Below are 20,387 nucleotides of genomic sequence, written 5' to 3'. Positions count from 1 at the left end.
ACTATCCAAAAACTGCACCCCAGATTTGATACCAAACCAACCCTTGAAAAACATTTACTCGTGACATATATATATATATATATATATATATATATATATATATATAAAATGGCAGTTGAAGAAGTTGCTACAGCTATTCTTTGCTGCATCGTCACTCCACATCGATCTTACACTGCTGGTCACCACTTTCAAAGTCTCGAACTTTCTTTATCCATAAAATCAAACTACCACTCATCTGCCCATTCTCACTCCACTCTTTCATCATCACCTCTCGCAGAATCAAGCTTTTGGGATTCTTTGAAAAATATAATACAGTTTATACATGTGAATTTTATTTTTATTATACATCGTTGAAATAAAACTTATTTATATAAAATACGAAAGGAAAAGGAATAACGATAAATTAAAACAATCTCCTTGGAAAATCATCAAATTTTAAAAATAATTACTAATTAAAAAATGCTTACTGAAAATTTTAACAAAAAAATAGAAGAGACGGTGCTATTTATATTTTTTTTTTCAAAATATTTACTTGTTGGACATAAAAAAATGAGAATTATAACAGAAGATCTTAATTAATTGTTTTTCATAATAATGTCGTGGAGATATGAAAAAAAAAATACATGGGAATTTTTTTGAGATCAACATATTAAAACGATCCAAAATATTTAAAAAATTAATTTTTAATAAAAAAAATTAAATTTTTTAAAAATATAAATTGACCTGCGTTTCCAAACACTCTTATAATCATGCGAAGAAACGCTCTTATAATCATGCGAAAAACAGAAAAATTTACAAAGAAAAACCAAAACTTAAGAATAAAAACAAAGGCAAACCATGAAAAGCTAGGAAACAATATTGCTCGATAATTTTATTTTAAAAATATCATAAATTTTTTAAATATATTAAAACGTGTGTTTTTCAAATCTTCAAAAGAAAATTCTGAAAAAACAATTAATAAAAAAAAAAACTAAACACCTAGCTTATTAAAAGATAAAGGCCTTACTCGTGGGCTTACAAAGCTACGTTAATACACTTTATGTTTTTTCTATTTTTTTTCTTTTGTCTAAAAGATAAATGATATTGTTGTATTGTGACTAAATGATAAATGTCTCTTTTTTTTTTTTTTTTTTTTTTTGATAAGTTTGTGTCTCATTTCTTTAATTTAAAGACTGAAATTTTAAATCAAAACTTAATTTTAATTTGTTTTGGATTGACTATGAATTTTGTGAGTTTTACATTTTGGTTCTTTTACTTTAGTTTTTCTCTTTCTAATTCAATTAAAAACTTTATCTGGATCATTCATAAAAGATAATGAAAAAAAAAAGTGGAGAACAAAAAAAAAACTGTTTTTTTTAGTTGTGGAGGTAATTCTTTCATTCTTTGTGCAGTTGTATGTCAGTTAATGTGGTAAAGATCAGATCTGAGAAGAGAGTGTCTGTCGGTATTTCACGAGGGACCCGAGTTCACATGGGACCCACATTCTTGAAACCGGTAAAAAAAACTCCCTCTCACAGTCTCACACCACCAGCCAAGCATCTGTCTGTCCCTCCCTCAAAAATCTTGCCATGTGATTTTAGCTCCCATCCAAGTCTTGCTTGTATTCTAGTAGTGTTTTATATGCAAGAATCCAAACATGAAGCTATGTAACGACAAGTCCAACTGTAAAATCAGCCACCCTTAGTTTTAACACCCTTTTTTGACACATTCCTCCCTCGCTCTCCCTCTATCTCTCTCTCTCGATAAGATTGTTTCTAATAATGGATTCAAGAACTTTTCTTGATCATGCTCTCTTTCAACTCACACCCACTAGAACCAGGTACGTTAGTATTCAACACCCAAATGCATAAACACTGCAACTAATGCTCCTCAAATGTTTTTCTTTCTGTGTTTGTTAATGGGGGTTTCTTTTTTTTTCTTGTTGCATGAAGGTGTGATCTGGTGATTTATGCTGGTGGTGTGAATGAGAGATTGGCATCTGGGCTTTTAGAACCTTTCCTTCAACACTTAAAAACTGCTAAAGATCAGATATCAAAAGGAGGGTATTCCATTTCTCTTCGTCCTCTGTCTCCTAATGCCTTCTGGTTCACTAAAGCCACTCTCCAAAGGTAATTACTTGCACATCAGAATGTTGTTATTTCTTGTTTATTACTACTGCATAATCTGATTTTGTGGCAAATATTTTGTTGCATTGAGGTATGGTCCTAGTAATTGATAAAGTGTTAGTCGCGGAAAAAATTTACTGGCATAAAAAGTATGTGGCAAACATCTTCCCCTGTAAATCTTGCTCAATTTGACGAGATTTGGCTGGCAACTTATAGTAGAGTTTGTGAGGGATCTTTTTTTTTATCCTGGTTTTTCTAGTCGTAGAAAAGCTTGATCTTTTAGTTGGTCGGTGGCTAGTAGATTCGAGGTTTGAGATTAGTGTTTGAGTCAAATGTTGTGGTTTATTTCTCATTATTAATCAAGATCACTGTTTTGGAATTTGGAGTGGATATCATGATTGGATAGGTTGAAAGTTGATAAGTTAGTACAGATCAAAGTTGACATGAAGTATTTCAATCTTGAACTGGATTTTGAAGGCTTACGTGATCCAAACACCTGTGAATTTGGTCATCTTTTTATTTGCCTGAAAAAGGCTATTAGCCATAGTTCACTGTCCCTGAGTTTGGGATCTAAATTATGACAAATTGGTGGCTTTAAAACTGTAATCTCTTAACGATGACCTTATAGCTGGTTACTGTTTGTGCATTTGTCACTTTATGATTTGTTTCTGTCATTGCAGATTTGTGAGGTTTGTCAGCTCACCAGAAGTTCTTGAGAGATTTGTGACAATAGAGACAGAAATAGAGCAGATTGAGAGTTCAGTTCAATCAAATGAGCTATTAAATGGAGATGCAGAAGGTATGCCTGGCGCTATATTTTTTGTTCAATGTAATAGTATGGATTACTTACCTTGCTCATGGTTGAAGCTCAATCTTAGGACTTTTGGTTACATCTCATTTAGCTGTTGATATAAATCTGAATTTGCTTTTTGTTGGTGGTTCATTTGGAAAGTAGGGTTGCACATAACTTGTAATTGTCATGACAAATTCTCTGTGATCATAAGACATCACATTTACTGGACTAACCTGGATTTGAGAAAAATCTTTCAGGTGCTGCTGGGAATTACCAAAAGTCAACTGTCTCATCTAAGGTATGCCACTTAGTTGAAACTCCATGTATAAGACCTTGTTTGTTTGTTTTTTTCCCAAATCCTCAAATCATAATTCTACCTGTATTTGATGCCTTGGTTTTTTAGTCCAAAGGAAATCAAAATGGAAGCAGTGATGGTGTACAAGAAGAAAATTCCAAGTAATATTTAATTTTACATAGCACCATATCTGATGATATAATATACTTGATTGAGATGCCATCAAATTATTATGCATTGACTATTCAACCGGTCTTGAACAGGGTTCGTCTTCAACGTGCTTTGGAAACTAGGAAAGCTGTTCTTCACAAAGAGCAAGCAATGGCATATGCCCGTGCCTTGGTCACTGGATTTGAACCAGACTTTATAAATGATCTTATCTGCTTTGCTGATGCTTTTGGAGCTTCACGTTTAAGGTACACAACTTATACAAGACAAAATCAATGGCCATTCAGCATCTTTGTTGTCCGTAATGACCTTTTTCTTTCTTTATGGTGTCATCGGGCAACACATAATGGAATGCCCGCACACCCATTTGGAACCCCTTCCCACCTATCCTCAGGTTCAGTTGGCTCTCGAGACAAAATGCTAAGTGGTGGCGCAACTAGTTTAACTGGTCATTGACAAATGACATTGTAAATGAATACATTTAATCATCTTTATTTATGGTCACTTTGTATTTCAAGAAAACAATCTAGTTTTATGATTTTTCTCTTATCTTCAAGATTCTGGATGTTATTTTTTTGGCCTGAACAACTTGTGGTTGAATTACCAAAAGTCAACCTCATTATATTCAAAACCTGCTCCCTGCTTTAAATTTTAGTCAAGGTTTAAAACCTATATCTGATTTCACTTAGGGAAGCATGCATAAATTTCATGGAACTATGCAAGAAGAAGAATCAAGATCGGCTTTGGATGGATGAAATAGCAGCAATGCAGGCATCGCAGCTGGAATTGCCTTATCTGGGAACTTCTGGTATTGTACTTTCCGTTGAGGAAAATTACCCTGGTCAAATTGGTGGTCTCTCTGGTGGGAAGCAGAATAGTTCAATGGATGCATCAGACTCGGCTACAAGTCCTGGAAGTTTAGAACAAAACCCAGGTATGGTTTAGTCATTCATGACATGAACCTATGGTGGTTTATATTAATCTCTCTCTGCAAGAGCATTTAGGTGTAACTGCCATCAAATGTGCCTTGCCATTATTGTTGCCACAATCACATGCAATTTAGGAAGTAAATGGTGATCATTATTCCTGAATTATCTGTGCCCCTTTTATAGCTGATGAAAATAAGTAGAGAACTAGCAATAGTTTAAGGTCTATTGTACTATTGGCCAATCTTTGAAGTAGCTGAATGTCTTTACAGATAGTGGTTTTCCACCATCAGCTCAGATGCAATCAACTGATGGGAAAGCTCATATGCCAATGCCATGGCCAAACCATCATCCTCAGTTCATGCACAATTTTCAAGGTCCTGGATTTCAACAAATGCCCCCGTATCAAGGCTACCTTTTTCCTGGTATGCGGGTTGGGTCTCCATATTTTCCAGGGAACATGCAATGGCCTCCAAATGTTGATGATTCTAGCCTTGGTCGAGATTGGGAAACTGATGATCGTGAAAATCGTAAATCATCCTCCAGGAGCAAGAAGAAGTCTTCTCATCGAAAAGAACGGCAAGCTTCTAGTCAAGATCAATCCACTGAGCCCAGTGATTCCAGCTCAGAGACTGAATCAGATGAACATCTGCAAAGTGACAAAAAGAGGTCTTTGGTGGATAAGATGCACAGGAAAAGGCATGGGAAGAAGTCCTCAAGAAAGGTTGTCATTCGCAACATCAATTACATTACTTCAATGAAGGATGGAGAAAAGGGCAGCATATCTGACTGCACATCTGATGAGGATGAATTTATTGATGGAGAATCTCTCAAGCAGCAAGTACAGGAAGCTGTTGGTTCGTTGGAGAGACGGCATAAATCAACCTCTCGGCAACACAAGAAATCACAGCGCAGCACTATAGATGGTTCAAATGATGCTATTGATCAGGAAGGCAAGAATATAATGGCAAATAATCTTGATGGAGAAAAAGGAAAGGACCATTGGGGTGCCTTTCAGAGCCTTCTCATGCAAGAAAGAGAGCCGAACTCTTTCGGAATTGAACCTGATCCTCCACAGATTCAGAGAGATGACATTACAGCTAAGAGCTATGAGGAGGGAAGGTCATTGGAGTTTAACCTGGGATCTGAGGGAATAAGGAAGCAGCGAGCATTATCAGATGATTCATTCATCGCAACAAAGAGGGAGTCTGGTAATGAAGGTGAATCTCGTATTGAAAACTTTGAAGCTGGTGCAAATGCCCACCCAATGATAAAGAAAAGGGATAGCACATATGAGGAGTTGTTATTTTCTCAAAGAGCTGGAGAATCGGGGAACTATCCTATCATTGCTGATTACTCCACTGAATCTCCAATACCCAAAAGTAAAAAAGAAGGGGATTGGTTTATTAGCAGCCAACTGGACAGGTCAGTAAACATGGATGATCACAGAGACCATAAAGCATTCAGTTGTGATTATGATTCATCATTAACTGGTGAGCATTTCCAAACTGAGAAAAATAAGAAAGATGTATTAGTGGATGACTCATTCATGATCCAAGCTCGACCTTTAGTAGATGATCAGTCTGATTCACTATTACGAACAGACATAAGCATTGCTCCAGATGTAGTTGAAGCTACTCAATATGAGAATGGTAGAACAGAGATTTCGCTTGATAAATCTAAGGTATTTGATGTCCATGAACCAGATGACCTTTACATGGTGCTTGGGCGGGATTCAGTTGCTGAGCATGCTCTATCATCCTGGACTCCAGAAATGGATTATGAAACAAATGCTGTTCAGGATAAGCTTCCTTCTAACAGTATGGACACCAATGGCAAAAAAAGTGGAAATCCTGGTAAAAAAGTTGCTGGTAAAGAAGCCAGGTCAAAAGTTCCTAATGGATCTCTTGGTAGGAGCAAATCTGACATCATGTCAAGGACGAAGAAACCAACTTCAGCAAGCAGAACCACACTTCTGAAGAGCAAATCTGAGAAGGTATTGAACAAGGATTTAAGCTAGCATTAAAGCATTTCTCTTTTGTTTCATTCCCTTAATGGAAACTGGAGCAAGAGAAACCATACAAGAGTTTCATTGTATCTGAAATTGTTAGATGCTGTCGGTTAAACAAAATTTCCTTACTTGATTGTTCACTTTACCATTACTTAACCTCCCTTTTTTGGTTGACACTTAATATTACCACTTGAAAACAGGAAGAAGAAAACAGGAAGAGAATGGAGGAATTATCAATTGAACGTCAGAAGAGAATTGCAGAAAGGAGTTCTGGTGGCAGTGGTCCAGCGACATCTAAGAGAATCCCTGCAGGGAAAGTACCTACTGCTATTTCTATAAAGAATGAGAAGCCTAAAACCCAATCTCCAAGCCAAGATACGAAGAAACCAGTCTTTAGGAGTTCCACTATTGATCGCCTTGCTACTGCTCGGGCAACCCCAAAGTTGTCATCAACTGAATCAAAAGCTGCCCAACCCAAAAAGGCAACCTTGAAGGCAAATGTTTTATCACAAAAGGCTGCTGGTGCTGGAAATACTAGTCCAAACACGGTCAAATCTGACATCAACCGAAAGAAGGATGGAACAATAGCCACAGCAGAGAAGCCTGTGGATTTAATACCGACACAAGCATCTCAATCTGCAGAAGGAATTAATGATTTCAGAGATATCAAGGAGTTGCAGAGTGTTTCTTCCGCAAAAAATAAGGCAGGAAATATGATTTCAGGAGATAGCTTAGATGATAAAGGCTGCAATGGTGATTCTCTCCACAAAGACTCATCTGCAGGTGACGAGGGATTCTCTAAAGTAGCTCCAGTTGTTTGTGAATACATAGAAACACCTGGTGATCATGGTGAGTACACATCTGAAACAACAATACATCATGTGCCAGAGTCACCAAATAAGGCTCTGAACCTATGCGCTGTCAATATCAGAGAAAATGGTGGATTCAGTGAAATTTTGGAGTTACCTGAGAAATCTGAAATAGAAATATCGACCCCACCACCTGATGAAATAAACCCAGAACCAATCCACTCCAGGAAGAAATGGAACAGTGATGAGAACTCTCCTAAAGCTGCAAAAGGTTTTAGAAAGCTTCTTTTGTTTGGAAGGAAAGGCCGAGCCACTGCTGCAAACTGATCCCACAGGACAAGTGGTTGGACTTGTGAACAAGTGTTGGATGATGCAGCATAACTGTTGACTTAAACCACGTACCCTCCCCAGCCAACAGCTACCCACCTCCCAAAAACAACAGAAGCGAGACCAGGAATTAGCTCTCATACATAATAAGGCCTTTGGTGTTGCTGCCATACGAGTATATTTTGTAATTTATCAGGTTTGAGAATTGCTAGGTTGAGGGTGTAAAGAGTTATTCTTTTATTTGGTGTGTGTTTTGGGTCTGTATATCATACAGGAAATAGTTTTTCAAACTCTTGTAATATTCATTCAAATTTCTGCTTGTATGTAAAACCCAGAACTCCTTGGTGCTGCTTGAGTATTTGTTGCAAAGCCTTCATTTTTATTTTTTTTCTCGAGGACTAGTTACTTTCCATGAGGCATTGTTCTTTACCTTGGTAGTTATTAATCTTGAACAACTAGTCTTTGAAGATTTGTAAGCACAGATTACTTAAGCAAGTTTGTTTGTTGATGGCCACTCAAAGCATGAATGCCATACTTTGCTTTACAGGGGACCGGCGGTTGATTTAGCCGTCGAGACATTATGAAATTTGTTGAGACTTGAGAGCATTGCCACCCCAAGTCCCTATCTATTTGTAAGAACAAAAAAATAACAAAAATAATAATAATAACAATTTGGGGTAGGCTTTACTTTACGGAAGCATCAGATTCAGATCTCTTTTAATTTCTCGTCAATTCATTCCTTCACCGACAATCAGTCGCATCAAGCTGGGTATTTTTTAAGATATATTTTTAATAATAGTATATTAAAATAATTTAAAATTAAAAAATTAAAATTTTAAAAAACACGATTATAACGCGCTCCCGAAAATCGCTTAAGCTGCCGAATACTTTATTACAATGTACCAAAAACAGAAATTCTTTATCAACATGCAATTCCCAAAACACCCTTGCATCTAACTTTACGATTGGCAGGTGACATACCCATTTTCAATGAACTGAATTGGGTATACTGTCTATTTCTTTATAGGTTTTTTATTTTTTTATTTTTTTATTTTTTTTGTAATGGCTCTAGTTTCCCTGTTCCTTCTATGCTTGCACAGGTGGTCTTTTTGCATATTCAGAGAAAGAGGGACAGAGGGAGGCAGGGAAGAAGCTAGAGAGAAATAAAGAGAAAGCAGCAAGATCTGTGAAGAGGGTAGTAAAGTTGCTTTGCAATGGCTTCGAAACTACTGTTGATTACTGTCTTTATCTTCGATCTCATAGCATTTGGCTTGGCTGTTGCAGCTGAGCAGAGAAGAAGCACTGTAAGTATATGTTTATAGTCCCTTCTTTAACTTCCTTGGTTATGTGTACCAAGTTTGGGCAATCTTTTGTTTTTTTCGTGGTTTCTGGTTTTCTTGAAGATATAAATGTGAGGTTTTGGGGTTTTGCTAGAGGGGTCTGTTGGTTTTCAAGAAAAATGAAATAATAAGAGAGAGAAGTACTAAATCTGAAGAATTGTGAAGAAAATGAAGAAATACTGAATCTTGATTGACTATGAACCAACTGACATGAATTTTCAGTTTCTTATCTGAAAATGTTTAATACGTTTAATTGAGCAAGAATAAGTTCTGTTATTTTTGTTACTTAAGCTGTGCATTTTGTTAATGGTATGGCTGTGAGCGACACCATATCCTTTTTTGTTTCTTTTCTCTAGGATTTTCTTGGAAATCATATGGCTAGGGGTATTGGTAGTGTTTTTGGGATTCATACTAGCAGATCTAGATGCAATAATATTTTTGACTTGATGAAGCAAAATCTTCAATGTTGAATTGGTATTGAAAGTGTATTAGCAATCAAATTACCAGATCTGTTTATATGAATAGTGTTTTGGACTTTTTAGTAATGCAAACAGCAAATCACTTCCTTTCTCACCACATATGTCCATGACACTACTAGAAATAAACTGAAGCTTGAATGAGATGGGAAGGAAAAAGAAAATTTTCCAGGCAGATTTTGTTTGCAAAATTTATTTATAACCTGGAGCATATTTAGAACCTTTTCTCAAAGTGTCTGTGGGATAATATTCTGGTATCTATTTCACCCTGTTATTGATCGACACTTACCGGCTACCAATTTCACAAGGAGAGAGAAGGATCTAGATTGATTCTTACATTTCACCCAGTACACATAACTTCCCTGGCCATCACATAGTTTAGGTGCTAATACCTGTACTTGTCTAAGTTGAGGAGAGGTGGGTTTTCCTTTTCTGGGGCCCTTGATGATGTAAATCTAGTTCCAAAAAGCAAGTTTCTTCACTTTCTTTACCTTTGCCAACCTTTTGCCAGCAGTTAGATTAAACAATGAGTCATTATAGACAACCTGGAGATTGAACATTAAAAAATTATATCTTGAAAGTCAATATGTAGCTCTTGAATAGATTTTAATACTGCTTGGTGGTGCGATCTATATGAGAACTACTCAAAATGCTCCCCAAGATTGTAACATGTCTGGTAGACCTCTTATTGTAGCAATCACCTATTGGCAGCTGAGTGGTTGATTTGTAGTGACGCAACAAATTTACAATACCTTGTTTTGCAGGCCACTGTCCGACCAGATTCTGAAAAAGATTACAGTTACTGCATCTATGATTCAGACATTGCATCTGGCTATGGTGTTGGCGCATTTTTGTTCCTATTGGCTAGCCAAGTCCTTATTATGTTTGCCAGTAAATGTTTCTGCTGTGGCAAGCCTTTGAGTCCTGGAGGTTCAAGGGCTTGTGCGGTTATCCTGTTTATAGTCTGCTGGTAGGTGATGCTAATCCAAAGCTGAACTATGAAAAGTATCCATTATTGAACATAGATGCTGCTAACCTTTATCCATAACCATGTTTTTGTGAGCAAGCTAAAATTAGGTCTATTTCTTTCAATGTATCTTATAGAACCCATGTTTTCTTTTTCTGAACTTTTTCAATTGTCCTCTCCAGGGTGTTTTTCTTCATTGCTGAAATATGCTTGTTTGCGGGTTCAATAAGGAATGCCTACCACACCAAGTACAAGAATTTTTTCGGTGAAAACCTGGATTGCCCATCATTGAGGAAAGGAGTTTTTGCAGCAGGAGCTGCATTTACTTTGTTCACTGCCATAGTTTCCGAGTTCTACTATGTTTGCTATTCCAGGGCCAGTGACAGCTTCCATCCATACAGTGGAGACGTTGGTGTGGGTATGGGAACCTACAAGTGAGCTGGGTAAATCTGATGTAACCATAGATCTCTACATCAATTTGCCTCCTCCATGGCCTCATTTTTAGACTGCATTAAGGGTTCAATTCAGTTTGTGATAGTTTGTATCTTAGATCATATTCATGATTTTTTTCCTTCTTTCAACATGATGTGAATTTTTTTGTTTTTCCCATACCTATCAATAATAGAAGACTCCAGTTTGTGTATCTACGTAGCGCATAAAGAATTGGTGATGTAACCTTGTTGAACAAGAAACAATTTACATGATCTTCACTGGTGTTGCCGGACCCTTTTTCTTCTTCTGGTCCCTGCATGGAGGAATTGCAGGTTCATCTCAAATTACTACAGAAATCCTGTTTTCAGTCGATCCCAGGAATGAACGTCAAAGCTTTACAATCTAACATCACATAGCATCTTATCTAGGCCTCTTCAATAAAGAATCCCCGCATTTTTCTGGTCTAAGCATCTTCAAAGCGTGAAACAAACAACGCGAAAAGTCTTTGTTATGGGATGGTTTGTTCAATTTTAAAACCAGATCAAGAAAGGACGGCCCCCATGCAGGAAAATTTCTCATCCATGAAGATTCACGTTTGTATTAGTAGATTCAACTCAACATCTGACGGGAGGGTATGAAGAGTTATTAGAAGAAACTTGAAGCCTTGCAAGTGAAAATCTCTTTTTACTGAAGTAGTGAAGGATCCCCTTGCAGAAAATAGAAGTTCAATATGAAACAATTCAATTTCGTTTGTCGACGAATTTTTGGTTCATCCTCACAAATCCAATCATTTTTTTATCACGGCTTTATATTCTCTAATGATAATAATTTATTAGGGTTTTAATTTGGAGAAAAAATTGGGAATTGAGAGGTTGGTGTTTGTACATGTTTTCATTTGACTCCACAATAAAAACAACAAATCCCTATATTTAAAATCTCTTTTTGTTAAACTTTAATTTCAATAATTAAACACATGAATTAATTCTTTAAATAGTAAAATATATCAATTTTATAAACCTATATTTAAAATTAATATTTATCATAAATTAAATATATTTTATATTATTAGAATTATTATTATAAAATATGTTTTAAGTTAAGAAATTTAATAATATGTAATATAATGATATAAAATCTTTATAAAATTTATTTTTAATTATTTATAAGAGATGAAGGAGAAACTTGTAAATCGGCAAGCACAACAACTTGAACTCTTTTAACACTTATATATATATATATAGAAACTCTCTCTCTCTTCCTGCAGTTGTTGTCAATCACCATATAGATTTATAAAAATTAAATTCTTGGATAAATAATAAAAGTAAATCAAATTGGGTTAGAAATAATGACATCAAACTTGTCAGGATTGGGTTGGCTTCTGAATCCATTTTAAAACACCGGAAAAAAAAGATCAATGGTACAAAAACACAGAATCAAACCTATAAACTCTCCCCCTCCTCTCTTTTTTTCCTTTCGTTGTGCTCCCCTACCGTATCTAAACCAAAATCAAAACCCTGAAAGGATTCTATTGGATCGATTGCTCATTCACAAGGAAATAAATTGGTTAGTTGTATCCTAAACCCAAGAATTTATGATTTTTCCTTTGATATTCTCAATTAACCTTAGATTTTTGTGTTTAATCAATTGTGTTTCAAAACCGCTAATTTTATTTCGAATAGTTTGATGTTTGTCAAACCCCAAAGAGAAAGCCTAGCTGATTTGATTGATTTCATTGCTTGAGAGAGGTTGGTGGGGATTGCAATGGCATCAACACTTGTGTTCATGGCGATCTTTGCCATTGATTTCATTGCTTTTGTCCTTGCCCTTGCAGCTGAACATATGAGAAGTACTGTAAGTATTGCTTCTTACCTCTTCATTCCACTCCTTGCAATGATGTTGTCTTGTCTATTATGTGAGCCAAATTGGAGATCAGGACAGCATTTAACTTGATCCTTTATAAATTGTTTTTTTTTTTTTTTGAGAAATAATTAATACATCTAGGGCAAAACCCAAACTGTCTCGGAACCCATTTAACAGCGAACACAATGAGATTTTCTCTGAAATACTTTTGTATATGATTGCTCTAACAACAACTGAATGTTTAATAATTAAAACCCAGAAGATACTAATTGCATTATAATTTATTTTTTTCTGTTTTCAGGCCAAGGCTGCTACTGACAGTGACTCAAGCTATAGCTACTGCGTCTACAGCTCAGACATTGCAACAAAGTTGGGAGCTATTGCATTTGTTTTACTTTTGGCAAGTCAAGTTTTCTCAATGGGTGCTAGCTCCTACTTTCGAAAGGGTATGAACTATGGAGGTAGTAGGACATCTGCTGTCATCCCATCCATAATAAGCTGGTAAGTAAGTGATCATAACAAGTCAAGTTATCAGAATCTTTTAATCCTATCTTTAAAGTTGTTCATAGATTTTAATTATGAGTGCAACAATGTTTCCATGCTACTATTGATACTTGAAAAAAAAAATTATGCAACATGGTATGATAAATCAGGATTACATTCTTCATTGCTGAGGCATGCTTACTGGGTGGTGCAATCAAGAATGCTCAACACACCAAATACAGGACCATATCAGGCACTGATGGGCTTCGTTGCCAGACCTTAAGCGCGGGAGCTTTTGAGGCAGGAGCAGCCTTCATATTGATCACCAGCATAGTTTCTAAGATGAGCTATGTCTGCTTTTTCAACTCCGATGGAGGATTTGAGACGGGCAGTAGCAGCAGCTGTGAATTGGGAACCTACACTTCACTTAATCAAGGTGATCAACATGATTAAACCCTGACTGGTTTAAATCGTTGAGGAATGCAGAACACCAAATAAGAAACTCTATTAGCAACATCGATTCCTGATATTGTGCAATACTATTATTGTTCTTAGAAATTATAGTCCTTCTGATTATTGTAGTCTTTTGTAACTATAAATACATAATAGAATGCAGACGACTTCATTAAAAATCTAACCTCTTTATTCAAGGATTCTACTTGTTAAGAAAAAACCTGTGTGATCTTTTACATTGTTTGCTTCCTCTCGGATTGAGATCCTCTCTCACCCCCAATATCTCTCCTCTTTAAACACTTGCCACGATTTATACGAGTGATCCCTGAACATCGTGAATTTCTTTTATGCTATCCTGATAGGCCGAAAACATAGCTTTATTCAATGCGGCAACCCCCTTTTGAACAAAAGCCTTCTCGTTACAAAGAACACAGGCTTGTATCTCTTGGCTGATCACCGATTACCAAGAAGAATAGGAATTTGTTTCTAAGATTTGTTTCTCCCTTTCCATTTACATGGATTTGCATAAAGAAAGAAAGTGACCTTATCATCTTATAATGAAAAGAATTCTGAGTTAAATCTCAATCGTTCAATTGATTTTAAAAGGTTCAATTTCAATCAAAAAAGATCTTAAGAGCTTCCATCGAGCAAGCATCAAGTGTATATGTTGGAAGAAAAAATACGAGGATCCCAATCTAATATTTTGATGCTCTTAAAAAATCTCAAAGGCAAGGAAGTACATGGCAAGTTTAGCAAAGCAGGATCTCCAATTGGGTTTTCAATTAGGGCCAGCCCAGTTAGTCATGGTCCATGGTGCAGCAACTAAAGCCCGAGCCATGGGTTTACAGTCACTGAACCACTACCCAGTTCACAGCCTGAGCGGGCTATAATTGTAGGGCACAAACAGCCATCTTAATGCTGTCCCCTTCAAAAAAAAACACCCCGCTTGTCTACCCTTCTTATCGGACAATTAAAAAAAAAAACCATCCCTCTCAGAATAGAACATACAGAGAGTTTATAATGCGATGAAGGGTTTTTTTTTGTTTTTTTTTTTTTAAGAAAAAGGGAATACTAAAATCTTGAGTGGAAAGCATGTTATATCACTGTCACAACCGCACATTTCCTTCCATCTCCTGTCTGTATAAACAAGGAGTCCATTCCAAGCTTAGCACAGGCCGTGGGGAATCAAGCCACGTGGTGTGTTCCTCTTTGTCAAACTCAAATCTAATCTGCTTCTATGTACATGAGTTGTATATTTTTTTATAAAATTATTATTAATCATGTATTCTTTATCTGATTCACGCTGTAAGCAAAGCACAGCACGTTTAGGTAATCAGCAGGAGCCTTCCTTCCTATATCAAATCTTGCCAGCAAGAGAAGCAGAATATTTAGATGTTTTAAGAAGCTGAATTCGACTATTTAATTTTGTTGGTTTGGCTAATTAATTGGAATTGATTTAGAAAATGTTCGGGAACGCGGTGTAAATCACGTTACATAAAAATTTAAATTTTTTTTGTATATTTTAGATCGTTTTGATGCGCTGATCTTAAAAATAATTTTTAAAATTAAAAAATATTATTTTAATATATTTTTACACAAATAATACTTTAAAAAATAACCATAATTACACTCCCACACATGCCATATATTACTTATTCTGTAATGCATTTTCTAGAATCGAACACCAACAAGAACCAGTAAGGGAAGAATTGGTCACTGAACTTATTAAATGCACGTTTAATACAGCACTTGGAGTTTTTAAAAATTTTGAATTTTTATTTTGAATTATTTTTTATATTTTTAAATTATTTTAATGTACTACTATTAAATAAAAATTTAAAAAACAATCAATACTACTGTACTAAATACCCCTGTAAAGCAGTGGCCTACGTCTCATTTGTGAAGATACAAGCAGAGGACAGTGTGACTTCTCTTGTACCAAGGGGGATGTAACTCAGTTGCTCAATCATGCGAAGAATATATTCTGACCTAAAGAAAAATAAAAGTCGAATTGGAAAAATAAAAAATAAAAGCTGGAATCATGGCCACGATGCAAAAACGGGATTGATAATTAAGAAAACACTAAGATGGCTCAATGTTTTAATGTGGAATCACACATATTTTCTTTTCCATTATTTTTTCATACATTTAATTATTTTTTTAATTTTATCTTTACAAGTTTAGTTAGTTCAAGGTTAGGGTTGGTGATTTATCTTTGTGAGCTTTTCAAGGGTTTCTCATGGCTTTTCAAAAAGTTCCGCAATTAAATTGATTCTTTATTTGAAAAAATTAAGTTCAATTTTCATAATTAGATATAATTAAAACTTTAAGGATCAAATACAACACTTGAACAAATCTCTAGGCTGCTGTTTTTCACTATAGTTGTGGCGAGGTTTTAGCATCTCAAGTACCTTGATTTTTTTTTCATTTTTAGTCCTTATTTTACAAGGTTTTTATATTTTGGTTCATAGCTTTTTTTTCTTCACGTTTTGGTCCATGAGCTTAAGAGAGAAGGACAAAAGAGAGAGAATTGCTGAAAATGATGAAAGAAAAAGGAGATTGTTAACGAAAAGAGTGTTATTGAGATATTTTTTGGGCTTCATATCGCTTGAAAAAGGTAAATTGAGGTTGGGGAGAGAATTTTTTTTTAATTTGATTTTTATTTTTCAACTAATTTGGGGTTTTTGGCTTAGGATATTTGTAAAGTCCTGGCTAAACTCTTCATGGAATATTAAAATTTTAACCTGGAAATAAAATGAGTTAAATTAAAATTGAGGGAATTAAAACTTAATATCAAGGGCAAAATTGAAATGAAATAATAAGAGGAGAAATCAATTAGAAAATTATGGGGATAAATTGAGAATTAAATGAAAAGGTGGGGTTAATGTGTAATTAGTCAAAGAATTGACTGTTAAAAACTCTCTCCCTCCCTCTTTAATGGCTAGCAAGAAGTAAAAAGAAAAGAAGAAAAAATAAAAACAAAATTGAAGACAGTACTTGGGGAAAAACCATTAGAAAACCAACAAAATTGAAGAGGAATTGTGAATCACCACCTTTAAATCTCAACAAGCTAAGATTCAAAGACTATATTAACCCTGGGGGGTAAATTGATGATAAATTCACTCAATTGGGTTAGGATTGGTTGTTAAATTAGTGAGAATCAATGAAGAAAGCATGGTAATCCGAAAGGCATTTATGGCCAACCAAGGGGCGCTATTTGATTTATGATGGAAATATGTTTATTTAAATGAATTTTAATTTATCAATCCATAATTTTGTGTGTGCGATGATTTATTTAAAGAATTAGCTTCTTGATAATGAGATTGGTGTTCGGTAATGAGCGAAGGAACTATCTTCCCGGTAAAGGGACTAGTGCCCGATAATGAGTAAAGAAGATAGTTTCTCATAAACAAAAACTAATGCTTTATAATTGGTAGAAGAACTAATTAACTAGTAAAGAAACTAATGCCCGGTAATTGGTAAAGGAACTAATTAACCAATGAGGAAACTAGCACCCGGAAAATGGAAAATATATAAAAGTTGTATTATTTTTATATATTTTTTAATGTACTTGTATTAAAATTATTTAAATTTTTTTAATTAAAATTCAAACTTTAAATAAAGAATATTTCAGCAATACTGAACACACGCTCTTAATACAGTAAGATGAGATTGTATAGTATATCGTCTCCGAGACCCTGAGAGAGGATTGAGGAGCAGTAGTGCAGGGCAGATATCATATTCATGCACTTGTAGGGCAGATATAGCGAAAGCCACCTGTGTAGTTGATCCTAATCCTTAAAAGTTTCAAGCATGTACTTTCCGAATTATTAACACGAAAACAAGGCATCCATTTCAAACCTCAAAAAATTCATAATCCATCGAGTTTCTTCTCAATTTCTCTGATTGCATGCATCTCCAAGAAGGATTTTTTTTTTTTTTGTGGACAAAATCATTGGGAAGCTTGAATAATCGAATTAAGAAAAAATATAAAGAAAATAAGTTTGTTTCTTCTTCTGGTCTCAGGTTCAAGCATGTGGATGCTAATATAATGGTTGCTGGAGGCTTATATGATCGTTAACTTCAGGGCCCGTGAGGCTAGTCGAGGTGCGTGCAAGTTAGCCCAGACACCCACGTTAATAAAAAAATAAAAAAAAATTAATGTGGTAACGATTTTGTCTTTCGTAGATAATATTCATGTTGATAGCTTTACAAGTTGCTGTTTTTAAAACAATTAAATTGCGAGATTATAGGCATTAAAAATTTATTGGCAAAGAAAAATTCATTTTCAGATTTTAACTACTGATCAAGAGTCTTTTTTATATTACTTATAAAATATTATTTTTTACTTTTAATTTTAAGTAACAATTAGCAATAATTTATTATCGTAATATATTTTTTAAAAATATCAAACAGACAGCATACAATTTTCAGTCTTCTAAGCCAGAACGACTTGGAGTTTAAAAAACACAAGCTCAAAGAATTTGGCCCCTTTTGCCTTTGGCTGCTAGGCCAGAAACTGGATTACTTTACCATATCATTTTTTTTTCTTGTTTTTTCCCCCCTCTTCTTCGTATCTATACATGACTGTGATCAAATCAGAAAAGATTGGCAAATATATTACACGAGTTGCTGTGTGTAGGGCATGTCTTGATGTGTTTCAAAAGATGCTACGTTGTCTACTTCTTTGAAAGAGTATATAATTATTGATATTCATGACCCCATTTTTATACTTGATTTGATGTTCATGTGGGGCACCAAGCGTTTCCAACCCAAGAATAAAAATTGAGAGCAAACAGCAAAATCCAGTAGTCGAAATCATATTATTATGCACCGCTAGTTGTTTCCTGCTTGAAGGGAAGGTGACACTTGTAAATGTGTGGTGGGCAAAATTTATCACGTTGTAACAAATTATTATACATGGAAAGTTGTGTATAATTCCATCATTATCATAATTAAATATACAAGGTTGGTGACCTTTTTTCGAAGCAAAAATTAGAGGAAAATTTTTATATTTGAAATTCAATTGAGAAAAGTTATTTTTGTTTCTTCTTTTTATTATTTTTTTATTAATATTGGTGTCCGGACCATATAAGTCTCAATCCAGACCAACTTGCACGCACCTCGACAATCCTAAACCCTAAAGTTAACGACCATGTAGTCTCCAGTAACCATCATATTAGCAACCATATAGTTCGAACTTAAAACCATAAAAAAAAAAAATTTTAATCCCAAACTCTTGGCTTCTCTATTCATATTATCTAGAGTCGTGCTAGACTTTTATCATTTTTCTACCATATGATTGTTCAAAGAATAAATCTTATCAGAGATTCATCGAAAGGGAAAGTGCTTGTTTCGTTGGAGAAGGTGGAAGAAAGGGTATATTTTCTTTTGTTTAAATAATAATATCAATGGAACCTAAACATGTTTAGTTGGTTTCCGGTTCCATTATTGTTTTTTGTTTTTTTTTTTTTTTTTGGTGACGGGGTGGGGGGAGCTTGTGGTATTATTTTGAGAACATGCATGATTTTTAATAATGGAGGTTGTTAATTAGGTTTAAAAATCATCATCCCTTCTTTAAAGAAAATGCTTACAATGATGAATTAAGTTAAAACATAAGAATTCAAGCAGCACAAGCAAGTATTGCATAGGCGGAGAAAAAAAAGGTCAATAAGGTTGGTAGATTCCTGGTTAGTAAAAAAATAAAATGAGCAAGGTTTATAATTTGCAAAAATTCAAAGTTAAATTGGATATAATTATAAGCTGAAAGCCAACACAATTATGATCCAGTTTGACATTGTGATAATGTTGTTTTTTAAAATGTTTTTTAAAAAAAATATATCAAAATAATATTTTAATTTATTTTTTTAATTATTATATCAAAATAATTTAAAAACATAAAAAAATTTAAAAATTCACAAAAAAATATTTTACATAAAAATAATGTTTTACATCCATAAACTTCCCTGATAAAAAAAATATTAATTTAAGGTAAAAAAATAAAAAAAATTAATTTTTTTAAAAACATTTTTATAATGCAAAATCATACGGTGCCTTTAAACGTTGAAAAATGAAACCGCTGCTTTAAAGAAAAAGAAACCTGTGTTGTTTTTTAACGTGCCGCTTTAGTCACATGGCTGCAGGGTACTTGGAAGTGTGGTAGTAGTTGCTTTTTAAAGTACTTTTCATTCCAAAACACATTAAAATAATGCTTTTTAATGTTTTTAAAAATTATTTTTGATATCAGCACATCAAAATGATCTGAAAACATCAAAAACATATTAATTTAAAGTAAATAAAAAATAAAAAAAAATCAAAATTTTTCAAAAGCACTTTCCAACTTCAATATCAAACACAACCATCGATCTCCTCCATCCTGTTAGAGCACCTCTCTCTCTCTCTCTCATATATATATATATATATATATATATATATATATATATATATATATATATATATATATATATATATATATATATATATATATATATATATTAACTCTAATCACTTTTATTATTTATCTGATTTTTTTATCCAAATTTTTCCACCCTCCTATTCTAATTATTTTAATTGTTATTTTATTTATAAAGGTGCAACTTACTATTATGGATTGGTGAATGTAACTATTTTATAAGATGGTGGTGAGTAATTGATCAATTCCACTGGAGATCATGGTGCGATTGTTGAAAACCCATGCCTTCTCTTGCTTGCTACCACCTTTCATCTTTAAACCAAGATATAATTGAACATATGAAATGTGAGCAACTAATTAATAAACCTCAAGATCCTATGATTAAAAAAAAAACCCTCAAAATGCTTTTATATATATATATATATATAAACCTCAAGATGCTTGATTAATCATGCACAACACCGAACTAATAAATTTATTATTATTATTATTATTATTATATAATTGTACAAGTCTCTCTTGAGTAATTT

The 20,387-nt window shown here is 34.2% G+C and overlaps 3 protein-coding genes across 7 annotated transcripts; all 3 read left to right on the top strand.

Moving 5' to 3' along the window:
* Positions 1-1,425: 1,425 nt before the first annotated feature.
* Positions 1,426-7,823, top strand: LOC18095618 (COP1-interacting protein 7). The gene is made up of 9 exons (XM_024593884.2): positions 1,426-1,819; positions 1,932-2,108; positions 2,786-2,904; positions 3,156-3,196; positions 3,302-3,354; positions 3,457-3,609; positions 4,051-4,295; positions 4,560-6,283; positions 6,499-7,823. The coding sequence occupies exons 1-9, from the start codon at positions 1,761-1,763 to the stop codon at positions 7,432-7,434; spliced, it is 3,507 nt and encodes a 1,168-aa protein (XP_024449652.2). The 5' UTR covers positions 1,426-1,760; the 3' UTR covers positions 7,435-7,823.
* Positions 7,824-8,283: 460 nt separating this feature from the next.
* LOC18095617 (uncharacterized) lies at positions 8,284-10,860 on the top strand. Of its 2 annotated transcripts, XM_006370237.3 has the most exons (4): positions 8,284-8,438; positions 8,535-8,738; positions 10,015-10,220; positions 10,400-10,860. In XM_006370237.3, the coding sequence occupies exons 2-4, from the start codon at positions 8,649-8,651 to the stop codon at positions 10,653-10,655; spliced, it is 552 nt and encodes a 183-aa protein (XP_006370299.1). In that variant the 5' UTR covers positions 8,284-8,438; positions 8,535-8,648; the 3' UTR covers positions 10,656-10,860. The 2 variants fall into 2 exon arrangements, with proteins under 2 accessions (XP_006370299.1, XP_052305895.1); XM_052449935.1 differs by lacking the exon at positions 8,284-8,438 and having other exon boundaries at positions 8,486-8,738.
* A 1,069-nt stretch (positions 10,861-11,929) lies between these two features.
* On the top strand, positions 11,930-13,624 carry LOC18095616 (uncharacterized). Of its 4 annotated transcripts, none has more exons than XM_024603911.2 (4): positions 11,930-12,212; positions 12,393-12,500; positions 12,811-13,010; positions 13,163-13,624. In XM_024603911.2, the coding sequence occupies exons 2-4, from the start codon at positions 12,411-12,413 to the stop codon at positions 13,443-13,445; spliced, it is 573 nt and encodes a 190-aa protein (XP_024459679.2). In that variant the 5' UTR covers positions 11,930-12,212; positions 12,393-12,410; the 3' UTR covers positions 13,446-13,624. The 4 variants fall into 4 exon arrangements, with proteins under 4 accessions (XP_024459679.2, XP_024459672.2, XP_006370298.2 ...); XM_024603904.2 differs by having other exon boundaries at positions 11,931-12,212; positions 12,345-12,500; XM_006370236.3 differs by having other exon boundaries at positions 11,932-12,212; positions 12,353-12,500.
* The last annotated feature ends 6,763 nt before the right edge of the window (positions 13,625-20,387 follow it).

Source organism: Populus trichocarpa, chromosome 1 (genome assembly GCF_000002775.5).
Source record: "Populus trichocarpa isolate Nisqually-1 chromosome 1, P.trichocarpa_v4.1, whole genome shotgun sequence".
NCBI lineage: Eukaryota > Viridiplantae > Streptophyta > Magnoliopsida > Malpighiales > Salicaceae > Populus > Populus trichocarpa.
Note: the sequence above shows the minus strand (reverse complement) of the source record. Positions and strands in the feature narration are given on the sequence as shown.

Excerpts from the sequence above, each read along its gene's own strand:
- LOC18095618 (XM_024593884.2), top strand. The coding sequence starts at position 1,761 with ATGGATTCAAGAACTTTTCTTGATCATGCTCTCTTTCAACTCACACCC. Across the intron at positions 3,610-4,050 it reads TTTGGAGCTTCACGTTTAAG|GGAAGCATGCATAAATTTCA; the intron begins GTACACAACTTA and ends GATTTCACTTAG. Across the intron at positions 4,296-4,559 it reads AAGTTTAGAACAAAACCCAG|ATAGTGGTTTTCCACCATCA; the intron begins GTATGGTTTAGT and ends ATGTCTTTACAG.
- LOC18095617 (XM_006370237.3), top strand. The coding sequence starts at position 8,649 with ATGGCTTCGAAACTACTGTTGATTACTGTCTTTATCTTCGATCTCATA. Across the intron at positions 8,739-10,014 it reads CTGAGCAGAGAAGAAGCACT|GCCACTGTCCGACCAGATTC; the intron begins GTAAGTATATGT and ends CTTGTTTTGCAG. Across the intron at positions 10,221-10,399 it reads ATCCTGTTTATAGTCTGCTG|GGTGTTTTTCTTCATTGCTG; the intron begins GTAGGTGATGCT and ends TGTCCTCTCCAG.
- LOC18095616 (XM_024603911.2), top strand. The coding sequence starts at position 12,411 with ATGGCATCAACACTTGTGTTCATGGCGATCTTTGCCATTGATTTCATT. Across the intron at positions 12,501-12,810 it reads CTGAACATATGAGAAGTACT|GCCAAGGCTGCTACTGACAG; the intron begins GTAAGTATTGCT and ends TTCTGTTTTCAG. Across the intron at positions 13,011-13,162 it reads ATCCCATCCATAATAAGCTG|GATTACATTCTTCATTGCTG; the intron begins GTAAGTAAGTGA and ends ATGATAAATCAG.